General features: G+C 33.6%; 1 protein-coding gene across 1 annotated transcript; it reads left to right on the forward strand.

The window, feature by feature from the left end:
* Positions 1–297: 297 nt before the first annotated feature.
* LOC105203107 (CD63 antigen) lies at positions 298–15,986 on the forward strand. Its single transcript, XM_011171872.3, has 6 exons — positions 298–664; positions 10,890–11,078; positions 11,292–11,462; positions 11,677–11,898; positions 12,119–12,180; positions 14,048–15,986. Exons 1-6 carry the CDS (start codon positions 602–604, stop codon positions 14,064–14,066), a joined length of 726 nt encoding a protein of 241 aa, XP_011170174.1. The 5' UTR covers positions 298–601; the 3' UTR covers positions 14,067–15,986.
* Positions 15,987–16,418: the final 432 nt, after the last annotated feature.

Here is a 16,418-nt window from a genome sequence, read left to right on the forward strand (position 1 = left end):
ATTTAAATTTCTGAAGCTTCAAACTAACTGTTAATAATGTCCGTGTCGTTCCGTTCCGCTGCAATTGATTTTACCAGAGTAGAGATCAGAGAGAAACACGTGACGTGCGCACGTGTTACACGAGATGTTTCGCGAATAATAGAGAGCAGCGGATTCTTTTAGTTTTATATTTTAAGTGCAATGTTAAAATGATGTAAATTTCAATGTTTTTATCCTCACTCTGTGCCCCGCGCCTCGGAAGAAAGGTACGGCCCTGGCCGAGTGGCTGCGCGCGCATCGCCAGTGTATACCGCGCAACAACAAAAATACATTGTCCGGTGCATTTGACGGCGAACAGTCGACGCGCGAGCATCCCGTGAAGTTCGGGTCGTTGACGTACGGAGGAGCGGCAAAAGAGAAAGAGAGAGAGAAAGGGAGGTGGGTCAGAGGCGAAACGAGAACGCGAAGGAGCAAAGCAAACCGCGACGTTTTCCGCTTCCGTGTGCACACAGCTGCGAGAGGCGCATTGATTTCTACTTCTTCTCGCGCGCACAGACGTCGCGTGGCGTACACGATTCAGTGATTCACGAAGCCCGTAGTACACACAGTGAGAGTGTCGAAAATGGTGTCCGGCGGCATGGCCTGTGTCAAGTACCTGCTGTTTCTCTTCAACCTGATCTTCGCGGTGAGTAACAACAGGCCGCGTGGAGCTAACGGGAGGACGCGAAGGGCCCACCGACGCTCGCTCTCTGCGTTCCGCTATCCGGGTCGCTATTCTCGGCGTCGCGTCGTCGCCCCGCGTCGCGTCGCGTCGCCTCGCGACGCGTCGCGCCCAGCGCGGCGCCGGGCTTTGTGTTACGCGTACCCCCTGAAGCCAGATAAAGCATCTGGGGAGAGATCTCGCCGATCTCGACACGCTTCGCTTGTCCCGACATCGAGGCTCGGCAACGTCGCCGACACCGGCGTCGCGGCCCCGTCGATCGTCATCCGCGTGTCGGCGAATGAAATGACGATGAATCACCGCTCGAAACCGCAAGAATCGCACACCGGGACACTTTGGCTACGAATCGCGCTCGATTTATTTGGGACCGGGTTGTGTCTCGTTCTGGTCATCGATCTGCACGAAATTTACGACGGCTCGAGCGAGTTTTGTGTCTCGAAATTGTGGCTTCGAACGATGGATTCTCAGATCATTTGCATACTGGATGTAACATCCGAACAGTGGACGATCGCCGATTAAAGAGCTACGTCCGTGTCCATCTAACGTCTGTCGTACACTAGGCGTCAATAATGTCTTTTCGCCTGAAGCAAGCTGCATTCCATATTCCATACAGGATTGTAACTGTAAGCCTGATGCACAATGAAGAGCACAGGCAATAACACACACACACACACACACACAGGGAATAATAAGCAATCGTTCAATATGTTAAATAACCTAACAGTGCAAGATATCGTATGAATATTCTAGAATATTCATATCGTACGAATATTCGTACATTATCATACAATATCGTACACATATTCATATATCGTGTGCTGTTAGGAATAAGGAAAACGTATAGAGCTTTCTTTGTTCAACATATTGAACTGATGTTGCTTGTTCCCTGTTCTGTTCAGCTTAGGGCTTTACGTCGTAACGTGCATTGTAGAAAACTTCGGCGAGCAGCCAACTTCAAGCGAAAAAGCATTTTTCACGTCCTTTACGGCGACGATCGGGAGTCGACTCGATCTTATACGATTGATGACCGTGATGTCTGGTAATACAATGATCGCCATCGGTGTCGTGTTTCCGCTCGCGACGAAGCTTCTTATGGTTACATTGACACGATGCAATCTTGGGCGTATCGGATCGATATTACGCACGGCTCGACGGCGAGGGGATCCTTTCCGTCGTCCGTGCCGCTCTGTTTGGTTTTTAGAAAAAGAAAAAAAAAATTGCCGTACCCCGTCCAGCGCCGATATAATCTATTATCTAATGACAATAATAATCTAATCGATATTGCATGGCGTGACCGAAACCGCACCGCGTTTCTGAATAAATGATGCAAGTACGAGGGTATCAATTCGAGGGAAACTTTGTGGTGCTTATGCTCCAGAAGCTCGGTGTAAGCGTTACGGATGAAGCGATCGATACCCCGCTCCCCCTCTCTCCCATCCATCCTTTCGCATTTAACGTAATCTAGAGTTCACCCCGTCCAACATAGTCGTGCGCGCGCGCGCGCGCGCGCGCGACACCATTGCGTATAAAACTTGTAATACGTGCAAAATATGTGCAACATCACGTAAAATAAAAATTCAAGGCAGATTCCGGACGTGACGCGATTGAGTCCCCGGATATCCTTTCCATCTGACAGAGTATCTTCCTTTCCCCAACAATGTTCTTATCTTTATCTAACAAAACATCTTTGTCTAATAATATTTTCATTGTCAGCACAAGGTATATTTTTTAAAGAGTAAATAGCAATGAAATGGCATGAACAAATGTTTAATGATTAGTGTTGCGCTTAGATAACTTAAAATTATCTTGTAAAGATAAATTGTATGTAAATGTATCTTAAATAAGATAAAGATGATTTAATTTCAGTTTATACAGATAAAAGTTAAAATTATGGTTTTACGTAGATAAATTTTTAAATAATATTGTTATTCAGAGCAAAACAATTTAAGATATGAAAACGACATGTTTGTATTTTTATTTCTAAAATATCTTTTTAAAAACACAAGTTCTTCATATAATTTAATCTGACAAAAAATATTCTTTTTTGAAATCAATATACAAATAAAAGTTAAAGTTGAAAAATGGAAAGAATAACGCATTATATAATGTCTCACAAAATTCTTTGTAAAACTTTTTGAATTTATAGTTTTATACGGCAATATTTATATTGCACTACTATACTGAATCTGTGCAACTTGGCTGCATTTCATTATACACTGTCAGTACTAAAAATCTATAGTTCACATTATGTATATTATAGATTTTCTGTACTGGTAGTAAATTTTGGCACGCAACCTTGTTATCATTAAAAAAATTCTCTTCTTAAAATAAATGATAACTTAGAGATTGAGGCTATAAGTACTTCATTCTCATTATTATTCGCATTATCATAGATAATTTGAAAAAAATAACACTTATTTTATCTCAGTTAAAAATGGAAATAATGTATGTTGTAATGATCTAGATAAAGATCAAATAAAGCTTCTTTATCTAGATGATTATATAAGTAATTTTATATAAATAACGACAACACTGTTGACACGATTTTGCCGAAGTATTTAAAATTTCATTTGAATCTAAAAATAATCTGAGCCGTCGAAATAATTAAGTAGGACACTCGAGCTGATTGCTAGAACAACATTTTTTGCAGCACTATCATCACGCTTGAGCGTCCTACATAAATATCTTTCACAGTCCAACGAAACTATTTTTAAATCTGTGTCTAATAAAATTCAAATACTTCGGCAAAGTCACTGTTTCCGCGTAAAAGACGTCGATAACACGATAAAAAAAAATGTATTCGTATCAGCTGGTGTTTGTCACCTTCGAAATGTGAATATAACAAAGGGACGGCGTCCGATTACGTTGACGAAGGGGGAAGAGTTTATTTAAGGGGCTGGGGCGCGATACAACGAAACTATCGAAAGCCACGCTCGTCCCAGGAGACGGCGCTCACATACGTAAAACGTCGTCGCCGTACCGACGCGACGGCCGAACGGCAGGATCTAGGACACAAAACAACCCTGTGAAGGATAGAAGACAGGGCGGGGTGCCTCTCGCGCGCGTTCCTTACTGTAACGTTTAATGATCCGTCCACCGTGAAATGCCAGCGCAACGACCGCGTTTATACAGAGCGTGCCAGGAGAAATACGAGCTCGATGGGTGGCTTTGTTCTTCACGATGCTTGAAGTCAATTTTGTCTTTCAGCGAGAAAATACCGTCTCGCGTCGCCGCATCGTCGTTTCTCAGCCTTCAGAGTTCGGCTGAGTCTCAAATTAATCTTCCGTCTGTGATGTTCGGGTTCTTTTTGGAAGAAGCAAAATTTCACTCAAATTTTATTACTTAAACTTTAATTATTATTAATCCTTTCGCAATGTGGGAAATAAGACTGTATAATGGAAAAAAGTTTATTATTTTTCCGAGACGATTTTAGTATTAAAGTTTTTAAAGTCACTGAATATAATTTCAGAACTTTTAAACTCAAAATGGTGGATTTAATATGGCGCATCGAAATTTGAAAAAATAATTGTGTTCTTGTAAAAAGGGGCACGTTTACGTTTGATCTGCCTATTTAAAATAACAAAATTCTGATATATTTTGATTCAACTACTCTGGAGTACTTAGGTTTATAAAAATCCAATTATTTTTTTCAAGTTTTATGTCTACCGTTTAATCCGCTATTTTAAATTTTGAAATTCTGATATACTCGGATTCGGCAACCTCAAAAATCATAGGATATCAAGTTTCATACAAATTACAAAAGGATAAATCGGTTTTACTTTTAGATGTGCACATATGTTACATTACACACTGGTGGCCCATTTTTTTCTGTGCACATTGGCTGCATACACTATGAAGGGGTTAAATAAATGTTTTAACATTGGAAGTAAAAAACTGATAACAAAATGTTGAAAAGTAACCTGAATTTTTCCCAATCTTTTAAAAATGTACTCTGTTAGATGGAACATAAAAAAAAATGTTTTGCTAATGCAGATAGATATCTAGGTGTCTCAATTTATCGTTATTTTTTTGTATCTATTAAAATATTATTGTTTGTCACATAAAATTGTAGCAGCAACATTTAACAATACCTTCTAGAAAATTTAGGTTTTATTGCCAATTATACAGTCAATTTTATAACAAGTATGATTGGCCTGAACATGAATAGAAAGTTTCAAAAAAATTTTCTTACTAAATTTCATAAACAATTAAAATATAAATTCTATCTCTGTTATTTAGATTGGTTAAGTACCAGACATATGTAATATCACAATATTTGCTACACTTATTTATCTACACAGAGAAAACAATACTGTTGAATCAACAGCATCAGATTAATGGAATTATTTTGTTAATTTAATAACGGTATTAATGAAATAAAAGAATTAAAGGTAAAGACAGTAACAAATGTAGTTGAATGAATCAAATTTAGTTGAATCGGCTACACGTATTAGTGACAGCTCGTGATTCGTTTAATTGAACCAAACTACGTTTTAATTTATATTGCAGCATTTTTTTCAGTGTGTCCTAGTTAATTTTTTGCAACCAGAAAATTATGGCTGTACTTGCAAGACCATTTTTTTTAAGTGAAAGGAATTCGATTACGTCGCGTCTGTTCAATTACGTTGTACATATTTTGAAAGCCTAGCACAGTAAAAAAACACTTGGGCTGGACAAAGGAGACCCAGATTGCAGGCAGAGGGAGTTAAAAATACGACCGCGGCCGGGAGCGTTTCCGAGTCCCGAATTAAAATTCTCCCAGCAGAAAAATCCGCCGCGCGAATCGAACGACGAAAGAATCAATTTACGATTCCTCCCTCCACGCTCTCTTTCAATGACACTCTTAGTAAGGCTGTAGAAGCTGAACTTTACATTTCACAGGGGGAAGAGATAAGCGCGCGACGTGCGCGTCGTTCGCGTCCCCGTGTTCTACACTTCGCTTTCTAGGACACCCTAGATCGTATAGATCGTCGCGCGTAGGGCACGTCCTCGTTGCTGAAACTTTTCAATAGATTCATACGTAAAGTTCGCCGTGGTAGAGTCACCTGTTAGCGTATGTTACGCGCGCCGTGGCCACCGCGACGCGCCGGTCGGTCTCGGTGGCGGCGGCGGCGGCGGCGGCGGCGGTGGCAGCGGTAGCCGGTGTCCAGGCTTCGCTCGGGGGGCGAACGCGAATCGACCGGTCTGGTCGGGCTCGGTTTCGCGCTGCCTCGAAGGCCTACTAGGGCGAACGAACAGGCGGGCGGGCGGGCGGGCAGGCGAGCGAGCGAGCGCGCGTAACACGCCGCCGGGAACGTAGGTGAGCCGTAGGTGAAAGACACGTAGGTAACCACATAGGCAAGGGGGAGAGGTCTATAATCTTCGTCTGGCGGCGACGAGCGACGTAGCCTTCCTACGACGCGACGATGTCGCCAGTCGCGCTCGCCTTTTCTTCTCTTTCTTCCCCGGCATGGCGGCCGCCGTAGAACGCCGGCTCCCGTGCGCGCTGGAGAGAGATGTCTTTATTTAGACAGATCCAGCAACGGGAACACGGGCCGCCGTCGACGAATTCCTCTCGCCGCGGTTGCGTGCTTCGGTAGAACCGATTATTTCATACGGAAAAATACTGCCGACAAGAGCGATTCAATTTACTTTTTTTTTCTCCTAGCGTCGAGTGGCAAGAAATATTTTCTTGATAGTCTTGATAGTTGTCTTAAAATATACTCGTCACAAATTTTAGAAAAATGTATACAAAAAGATATTCTTTCGTAGAATATTATAAAATTGTATTGAAAAAATAATCAGAATAATAAGAGCAAATTGAATTTTAACTTAATACTTTTTTGGTTAAAGTAAGTGATCAAGATTCAAAATATATTTTGAATAAGTTTTATAATTATGAAATATTTGAAATACATAATATTTATTTAATTCAAGTATATATTTTATTTTGTGTACGCAGAAATTTAGTTTAAGTAAACATTACTTGTTTCAAGTAAAAGATGAGTGTATTTGAAGACTTATTAGAAAGATATTTTGCAAGTTATTATTTAAAAAAAGAAAACTAACAATATTGAATAATCGCTTTTCTTAGCACAAGAATGATATTTTTTCTGTGTTTACAGAGAAAAATACCAAGAAAAGCAATTATTTAATTCACTTTTTTTCTTCTAGCAAGTAACTGTTATCTTTTAACACAGAGAATATTTTCTTGATAGTTGTCTTGAAATATATTTGTTACAAATTTTAGAAAAACTTATAAAAAATAAATCTACATGTATTGTTTTAAAGAATATTATAAAATTGTATTAAAAAATAATAAGAATAATAAACAAATCAAATTTTTGTTTTAATTTAATATTCTTGATTGAAGTATTAAGTTATTAAGATTCAAAATATATTTTGAATAAATTTTATATTTACTATGAACTTGTGGATATATTAACTTATGAAATATTTGAAATACATGATATTTACTCAGATTTTATATATTTTTCTTTGGATACATAGACATTTATTTTAAATAAATATTACTTATTTCAAGTAATAATGAGTGAATTATAAGACTATTAGAAAGCTATATTTTGCAAAGCATTACTTAAAAGAAAAAAACTGACGGTTGAGTAATCGCTTTTCTTAGCACGAGAATATTTTTCTGTATATTCTCACAAAAAAGTACAACGAAGAAAAGCAATTACTCAATTTCCTTTTTTTTTCTTCTAGCAAGTAACGGTTATATATCTTGAATAAAAGATATTTTCTTGATAATTTTAAAATACACTTGTAATAAATTTTAGAAAAAGTTACACATTTTTAAAAAAAAATTTATATTATTTTGAAGAATATTATTAAATTATATCAGAGAAATTCAAGTACAATAAGCAAATCGAATTTTTATCTTAACATAATATTTTTAATTGAAGTATTGAGTTGCAAGGACAATTAATAAATAATTAGTATAATTTTGCATAAATTTGATTAGAAGATAGATTTGCGAATATATCAACTTAAGAAATACATAATTTGAAATATATAATATTTATTTAATTCAAGTATATATTGTATTTTTTTTAAGTGTATTCAGTTTATTTTAAATAAATATTTACTGTTCTGTAACTCTTTATAACATTTACCTCGCTTTTACAGTGTTCATCCGCTTTAACTGTTAAACTGCAACGTTCTCTTTTTTTAACTCTTAACTACTCAAAAACTTTTTATTCCATAACACATTCTATAAAGCACTACATTGAGTTTGAGTTTTGAAATTTTCAACTTTCTGAATATGTTAATGCATCTAATTCATATCATCTCGACCATCATAGGTGTAATAAACTAGTCAAATTTGGACAATTTATTTTACATTGATACTAATATTTTTTTATATTATTTATACTGAAGATGATCCAAAACGGAGGCTTGAAACGTTTATTTGTATCTAATTTCTGTTAATATTTTGCTTCGTATTTTGCGTTACTATTTTACACGCGAACATTCATTGGCTTTTATGACATTAATTTATACTTTGATTTATTTTCACTGAGCCAGTTCTAGTTCAATTTTAAATATTATTTATTTAAAATAAATGATGATAAGTGTATTTTAAGATTATTATTTTATTGTAAAGATAACCGTTACTTAAAAGAAGGAAACTGAAGATTGAGTAACCACTCTTCTTATCGCGACAATATTTTTTTGTGTTTAGCGATACCAGAAAGCACATTCAAAATTTTGCGAAGCATTATCTGAATAGTATATTTTTGATTTTATATACGTTTCCTAAGTGGTTGTAAAATATTAAACATTTTTAGGAAACATATATAAACATATATAAAATTTATATCAACCAACATCCTTTACAAAGATTTAATATTGGCAGTATTAAATTGGTCAGTAATTAATTACTCAATTTGTATATTAAAAGTAAAAAAAAAGTAATAAATCACTCATTTACATTTTATTCAATAACTTTGTTAGTAATCCATATTTTACATTGAATTTTGAACGATTCGTCAAAATGTTGTTTAAATTTTAGACAAAGTTATGAAATATTTATTACTTAGTACGTGATTTATAAAAATGTGATGACACTGCATAATGGATTCCATCCATTGATGGAAGAGAAAACAGGGTGGTAATATGATCACCTCAAAGATAAATTTACAAAATTGATTTTGATTAAAAACACAATATTTTATTCTATAATCGTATATTTTTAATTTTCCAATATTTGGAATTTTCCTGCGTTTAGAAACACTGGAGATATTGTTTATCCTTGTTTAACATTAAACAACAAAGATAAAATGATATCTCTAACATTTCTGCACGTAGCCTTTAGAGTGACAATTGACTTATCGGAGAAATAATTCAATATGAAACCCTCGCTTAAGTAGCTAAATTAATAAAATACTGTGCTATTGAATAATTCGATCATAACTTGAAGTGTGTATAGCTGCATAAAAAAAAAATAACACTCGAGTATACATACATTTTTATGATAATATTATATGCTCAAGTTTAATAACAATAAAGAAGTATGTGTAATTAAATGTTAAAATGTACCTTGAAGAAGTTTTGAAATTCTCAAAAGTAAAAACGCATATTCTCTCCATTTTTGTCAACCTTCGGTTGGCAGTAATCGATCGTAAAAGTGCCTTATAATAATTGGCATATTAGCGTCGCTACATAACGTCGGGCTAAACAAATAATTCCATAAACAATCGTTGGAATTTGTCATTTAATAACGAAGATAATAGTGATAGCCGTAATGCTTACAGCTGTAATACTACCTTTCTCTCCGCTAATAACAGTGCTTTTAATACTCAAAGTGATTAATCACTGACCAATTTAGTACTACCAGTATTGGATTTCTAAAGGACGTGCTACCTGGATACTCACGCTCCATGTTCGCGTCAACAGCTCGAAATAAATGAATAGCAAACAAGCCGTGTTCGACCATTTGCTATCCATTTCTGCGTAGAAACTCGTCGCATTTTATCTGTAACGTAGATAAAGAATTTAATTATCAGAATCCTTGAACTTTAACCACCACTCTCGGCTTGAAAATCGACTTCTCCTGCGTGGAAAATTTCCGTACATGCATGTTATTATCGAGATACTCGCGTGTTTGCGACAGTAACGACGTAAAGAAACGTCTTGAGTTTTCTTCCGCAATCTTCGGATGATAAGGTTGCAAATGTTACCTTTCTAATTTTCTACTACAAAGAATTTCTTATACAATAGTTTCTTTGTAGAGCCACTGTAATATCTACTCGCTTTCGTAATCTACTTGCGAGAGTCCTTCCCGCGTAGTTATCTCGCTGAAAGTTAAGACGGCGTAATTATAACAGTTTTATGTGCTTCCCATTGGTAAACAATGCAGCTCTTACGTGATCATGCTTTCCACTTAAAGCTAAGTTATTAGCACGAAAGAAAAGTATTGAATGTTCATTCTAATTTACTCGAGGTGTCGATTGCAACTCGTCTTTCTGAACGGAAGGTAGAAAAATGTATTTCTGAAGCAATATATCAAGTGTGACGAGCGCGCTGAAGTTCGTTAATTATATATTTGTGAAATAACACGGGCAGTAGAGTTGTTTGTTATTGTTTCTCATATATCGTGGAGTTTTAATGTAATGATTCTAATTAGAGATTTTCACTTCGGAAGCACGCGCTTTGTGAAAGTAAGCGCTAATATAATATGCCAGAAAACATACAATTTAACGTGAATTTGCGATGCACGTGTAAAGAACTAGGATTAAGAATAAAGGGTGTTATTTTCTTAACTCTTTAAAAACGATAGCATTTTTACTACTAATTTTTTCTCTTCCCGATTTAAATGATACATATAAGTTGTATGTTTTCACACTGAAGAGAATATAATTTGAAAATTTGTATATTGTGCTGTCTATATTTTTATGATGAGGTACGATAAATTGCAACTTATCATGAAAACGCGAAATTATAAAAAGATACAGAGCTACGTAATAAAAGTATAATTTGAATAATAAATAAATATTTATATTACATTGTTCACGTTGAGAAGAATTTATCATATCTTATCGTATTTTATCATTATAATGATAAAACGTGAAATTATAAATTATATTTATAATGAATATATAATATTTATTGCATAGAAAAATAATAAATACACATAATACATGTGATATTAAAATATTAAAAATTTAAAATATTTTATGTGTTATTTCAGATCACCGGCATCGTATTTATTTCGGTGGGCGGTGTGATTCTGGTTGTTTACAGCGGGTACAGCAATTTTGTGGATAGTTGGTTCTTTGCAGCCCCACTCTTAATGATAGTAGTCGGTATCATAGTCTTCCTTGTATCATTCTTTGGATGCTGCGGCGCTGTAAAGGAGAACCACTGCATGATAATAACGGTATGACTCTAAAAAGATTATTATTAAAATATCATTATTTATTACTATTACATCTCTTTTCCGCAACGTGATTTACCTCTCTTTTAATAAATATTTTTTTTATTGTATATAACACAACAAAAAAGTTTTTGTATAGAAACAAAAGTTTTTATTTCCTATCAAGTCAATATCCTTTATGTTACACTTATATACAATAATTTTAATTTATTGCAGTTCTCGGTCCTGCTGATGCTGATATTTATTCTGGAATTGAGCGCTGGAATCACAGGTTACCTAATGAGAGGAGAGGTTGCTAATATGTTAGAAAATCGTCTGAATGGTACTTTGCGACAATATGAGCTTAATCCGGATATTCGCCGTTCGTGGGATATTATGCAGCATGATGTGAGTTCACTAAATGTTTTGTACGTAATTTGTATAAATATTACATTTAAATCTTTATTCGTTACTGTAAGAAAGAGTATTATATCATTATGTAAGTAGTAAGTACATACTGTAGCTAAAATAAATATATATTTTATTTTATGTATATTACTAATTTTATTGTTATGCCATGATTAAAATTTGTAATTAACTGAGAATTGAAATATAATTTCAGTTACAATGTTGCGGTATGAATAGCCCTGCGGATTGGCCCCATATTGGTTTCCGTGACAATACTGTTCCCGATTCCTGCTGCAAAGAGATTCCTACTCAGAGCCGATGCGATTTAAATTCGATTCACGTATACAGTGACGGCTGCATGATGAAACTGCAATCTGCTATAGAGAATAACGCTATGATCCTGGGAGGAGTAGGCATAGGGGTAGCCCTCATACAAGTAAGTTCTAATTCAAACTGTCACCTTAATGTTATGTGTTGAAGTTATATTGAACAATTATATTTATGATTTAAATGCGAGCATCTATTGCATACGTTGATAAATAAGACTTATTACAATATTATTTCTACAAATAACAATATGTATATAAGCAAAGGATTTTAGCTATATCCGAAAAAAAAAACAAATGTTAAATAATAATTTCTCTTTTTTTTTTCAGTTGATCGGAGTAGTCTTTGCGTGCTGTCTGGCTCGCTCAATTCGTCGCGAGTATGAGACTGTGTAAGCTGATAGACACAAATTTTCATTGCAACAAGCCTAAAATGCACTTGTATAAAACCTGATCTATTACACAAGCTGTCACTTTTTTTTTCCCTTATTTCGTTACCATTTAACCATGCACAATTATATATAAAAAATGTTTTCTTTCTTTTACCGCTTCTATTCTTAACACATTGCAAATAAGCCATAATTATTTTTCGTCAAAGAGTGCGTGATAGGTTAAAAAAAAGAACAATTTAAAGATCTCCAAAAAAATCTCACTGCTATTTTGGTATTTGAGCCTTATGAGGCATAAAACGTCACACACATATGTTTTATATATTTTTACAATAGGCTCTCGAACAACTTTGTATATTAATATTAACGGAGTTACTCTGTTACTCTCGGAGATCATACATTTTTTTATAAATGTACATCTGATTTGTTTAGTGTCATTGTGGTACTGTTATAGTTGAGCCACGATAACTATATATCTCGATGATAAAGTTACATAAAATATAAATCACTATAAAATGTGCTAAAAGCTTTTTTTTGTTCAATGTCTGCTTCCACGTGAGTAATTGTTTAGCTTATTAGCAAAAGTGTATTTCTGTCGTTTCTCTATATTTTCGCTTCATAATATTTCGCATGATGTAGTGTATATTGATATTGTTGTCGAGGCTCTGCTATAATCAGCAGTATCATCTTCAAGTTTTAAAAGCATTCATATCTCTTAAGACTTCATTTTGTTTTCGAATCGATGCTTTTGTGAAAGCAAATTTGAGTATATTTCTATGAAATCATATTTAAATATACATATATATTTAAATATACATATATTTATAATAAATACTAATACGTATTGTAAATGCTAATACATATAATACTAACACGTAATAGTATGAATTTTTATTATATTTATATATTATCAGTACATGTTTAGTTTAGTTCAATATTTCAAAGTTCATAAAAAATCTGTACGTGCATGTTTTTTTTTACAAATAAAATTATATAGAAAAAAGCCACTAATTATAGACAGTTCAAGATACAAAATGAAGTATTAAGATACATGAATATCTTCTCAGCATTAACCCAATGGTGTATGATGAAGGGCATTTCCTTTATTGCATGTTGTATAATCCAATCAAAGAAAAAATTATACTTTAATCAATTAATAGGATGTACTATACTCATGAACTGCAAAGAAACTGTGATTGAAAGTAACAATGTGTCAATGCGCAATTTGTTTTTTTCTAATTTGTGGCTAAATGGTACTCTTCAGATTAATGAAAAATTTTCGTATTTAACAAATTGAAAGACACAAAAGAGAACTGTTATCCTCAATTTGCAATTGCATGTTAACTACACGTATATATGTTGCCGCGCGCGTGCTGTGCGTTCCAATACAAGAAAATACTATATATCTAACATTAAGATATTTTGTTGTTTACCACAATGTAAAGTTTACATAGTGTTACAATCATGAAAAATGTCTTACGAGATGTATAAGTGTATAGAAATAGACGAAACGTAATAGTTGTTCATGTTATATGAAAATTATAGTAAAGCGTAATTCCATAACAAAATTATTTTAACCAGATTATTTCAACCGACTTACACTCGGTTAAAACAGCAATACAGACATTGCTTTAACTTGATTATATAGTGTTGCAAACTGGTGTTGGCAATAAGAGAGAGAGAGAGAATATTTATTATTAAAATCTACATTTTAATAGTAATCACATAAAAACTGTGACGTGTTATTTTTTGTTTTTCGTTGTTTGTATTATACATACTGAAATTATATCGCTTAATATGCCGTAAAACTAGATGTTTTTTTTTAAATATTTTATGTTCATACCTAGTGATTTAATATTTTTACTTACAGCGAAACCACAGCACACTGATCTGCCATCAATTAGGAGGCATTTTTCATAATATTGTTCATCATACATTGATTAATAAATACTTGTAGATTCATTACGACCGTAATCATTCTTACTGTGCTTACAAATATATACTCAAAGAGGAATGATGTCACAAGTATTTAGTGTACAGCGATACCTTAAGTTAGCGACGTTTCGGTATGTATGTATGTAATGCATGTGAAAGTACATACTTCTGAGGGAATGCAAATTGATGTCCCTCGTTACTTCGCTTTTTTCTTATAAAATAAAAAAAGACAAATGAAGCAGCAATATGCATTGAATATTAACATATCCTGTTAAATTTAAACATCAAATTACTGCCAATATCTGCCAAAAATGTAACATGCAATATAAAAGCAAAAAGAAAAGAGAGCAACTAGTCGAAAATGTATACGATCCCGTTTATCAGAAATTACAATGAAATGTTGATCAATTTTGGCACATACAATAAAAGGTGCCTGTTAAATTATGTGCCATGATGCAGTCTGATCAATTTTTTTCGTGCGACATGTTTATACAAAGTTTGGTAATCTTTTACGAATTATGTACAATCTCTGTATTATTATAAGAAATAGCATCTAATGTAGCCATCATTCCTCTTAATTTTTGCCAGATTTAAAAAAAAAAAAAAAAAAAAAACAAAAACGAGCATTTCTGCATAATCTTCCTCGAAATGCAGAAATGGACAAATTATGTAACGGTTAATTGCAAGCAAACTTGTGTTCTGATATAATTTAATATTACCATAAACTAGTATGTATTATATTTGAGTACATGCAGTCTTGGCATCTGTTTTTATAATGCCTCCTCATCTTTTTCTCTCGACAAAAAGTACAGTCTCTAATACTTATAATATATACGATGTTGTAGTAATCTTGTATTAAATTTATAATAATTTTCTGTGTTCTACAAAGAAAGAAAAACAAAGAAAAAGCAGTGTACTCTTATTCGTAATCGACGGTGCCCCGTGAAATATATATACGTATACGTGTATATATAGTATCATTATGTAATATTGCAGATGTACACAAAAATTCTGTACATTATTCTGTACCGATGATGTAACAAAATTAGCGCATCTTAACATCTAGCTCGATTAAAACGGAGTATCAAATGGAAGCTAGCTCTATCCTGTCAATAATTTAGCTTGTAATGTCAGTAAACTCTGATATTGATTCTCTCTTTGTGCTTCATTGTATTATATGCTATTGACAGTCTATTGCTGCAAAAACATTTGTGCATGTTTAGTGCTAAGTTCATTCATATTTGGGACCAAGGCAAAAAGATTAATGTTATTTTTACTGAGCAACAAGTTATTTCTAAAAAGAAATAAATGATTTAAATGATAGCCATGTGATATATTAAAAAGACTTTTTGAACCTCATTCCATTTTCCAGTCCAAAAGAGTTTTCAGTAATATTGGAAAATGAATTAAATGAGAACGAATTACGATGATACCATTTGTTCATTTGCTTCCATTTAAAAAAAAAACATTTTTTTAATGCAACTTAAAAATTGATGTCAATTGGATGCCAACAGTAACATTATGTGCGTTTAAGTACATCGAAAATATATGTTCTTTTTAGATTTGTACGTAACAAATGAAAGGGAAAAAAAATTTAGAGATTTCACTGCGTCTTGTCGATTTCACGAATTCAAGTACCACGACTTAAATTTGAATTATGTAAGTTTCTGTAGTCTTGTGTATACAACAAATGCATGAAATTTTACAACATTCCTTTAGACATATGTACCGAACGTTATATTAGAACGTATATGTCTGAAAAAATGGAGAACGTATTTATTGCAAATAATTTATATGTAAGAACAAAGAGTATTGATATATTTAACTATTTTACAATAATGTTGAAATAATTTAAATTTACCATCGGCACACACGTACACACACACGTACACAAGTGGCAAATGCACAAGATCTCAGAAATAAACATGAACGTCCGTAGGATAACCATTGCAGAAACATAGAAATAATAGCTATGAGATATTAAAGTGTGCCTAACATAGTAACGTTTATGTTATAAGTTAATAGAGATTAGAAAGCATTTTCAATGATATTAATCTATCGACCATGCGCAATGTAGCTTCGAAACTAGCACTTGTCCGAAACGTTTGCTCCTTTTGATTATATAAAATCATCTGTTTTTGTCAGAGATTAATTAAAAATTTTAGACTCTGTATGTATTAATTGTACCAGGCAACGCAAAAGACTGACGAAGATTATTGTAATCAGTATTAACTAACATTGGTATTTTACATACAATATATACATATTATATATATTATATATATATATACACATACTCACACACA

Source organism: Solenopsis invicta, unplaced genomic scaffold (genome assembly GCF_016802725.1).
Source record: "Solenopsis invicta isolate M01_SB unplaced genomic scaffold, UNIL_Sinv_3.0 scaffold_161, whole genome shotgun sequence".
Classification (NCBI taxonomy): Eukaryota; Metazoa; Arthropoda; class Insecta; order Hymenoptera; family Formicidae; genus Solenopsis; species Solenopsis invicta.

Excerpts from the sequence above, each read along its gene's own strand:
- LOC105203107 (XM_011171872.3), top strand. The coding sequence starts at position 602 with ATGGTGTCCGGCGGCATGGCCTGTGTCAAGTACCTGCTGTTTCTCTTC. Across the intron at positions 665-10,889 it reads TCTTCAACCTGATCTTCGCG|ATCACCGGCATCGTATTTAT; the intron begins GTGAGTAACAAC and ends GTGTTATTTCAG. Across the intron at positions 11,463-11,676 it reads GGGATATTATGCAGCATGAT|TTACAATGTTGCGGTATGAA; the intron begins GTGAGTTCACTA and ends ATATAATTTCAG.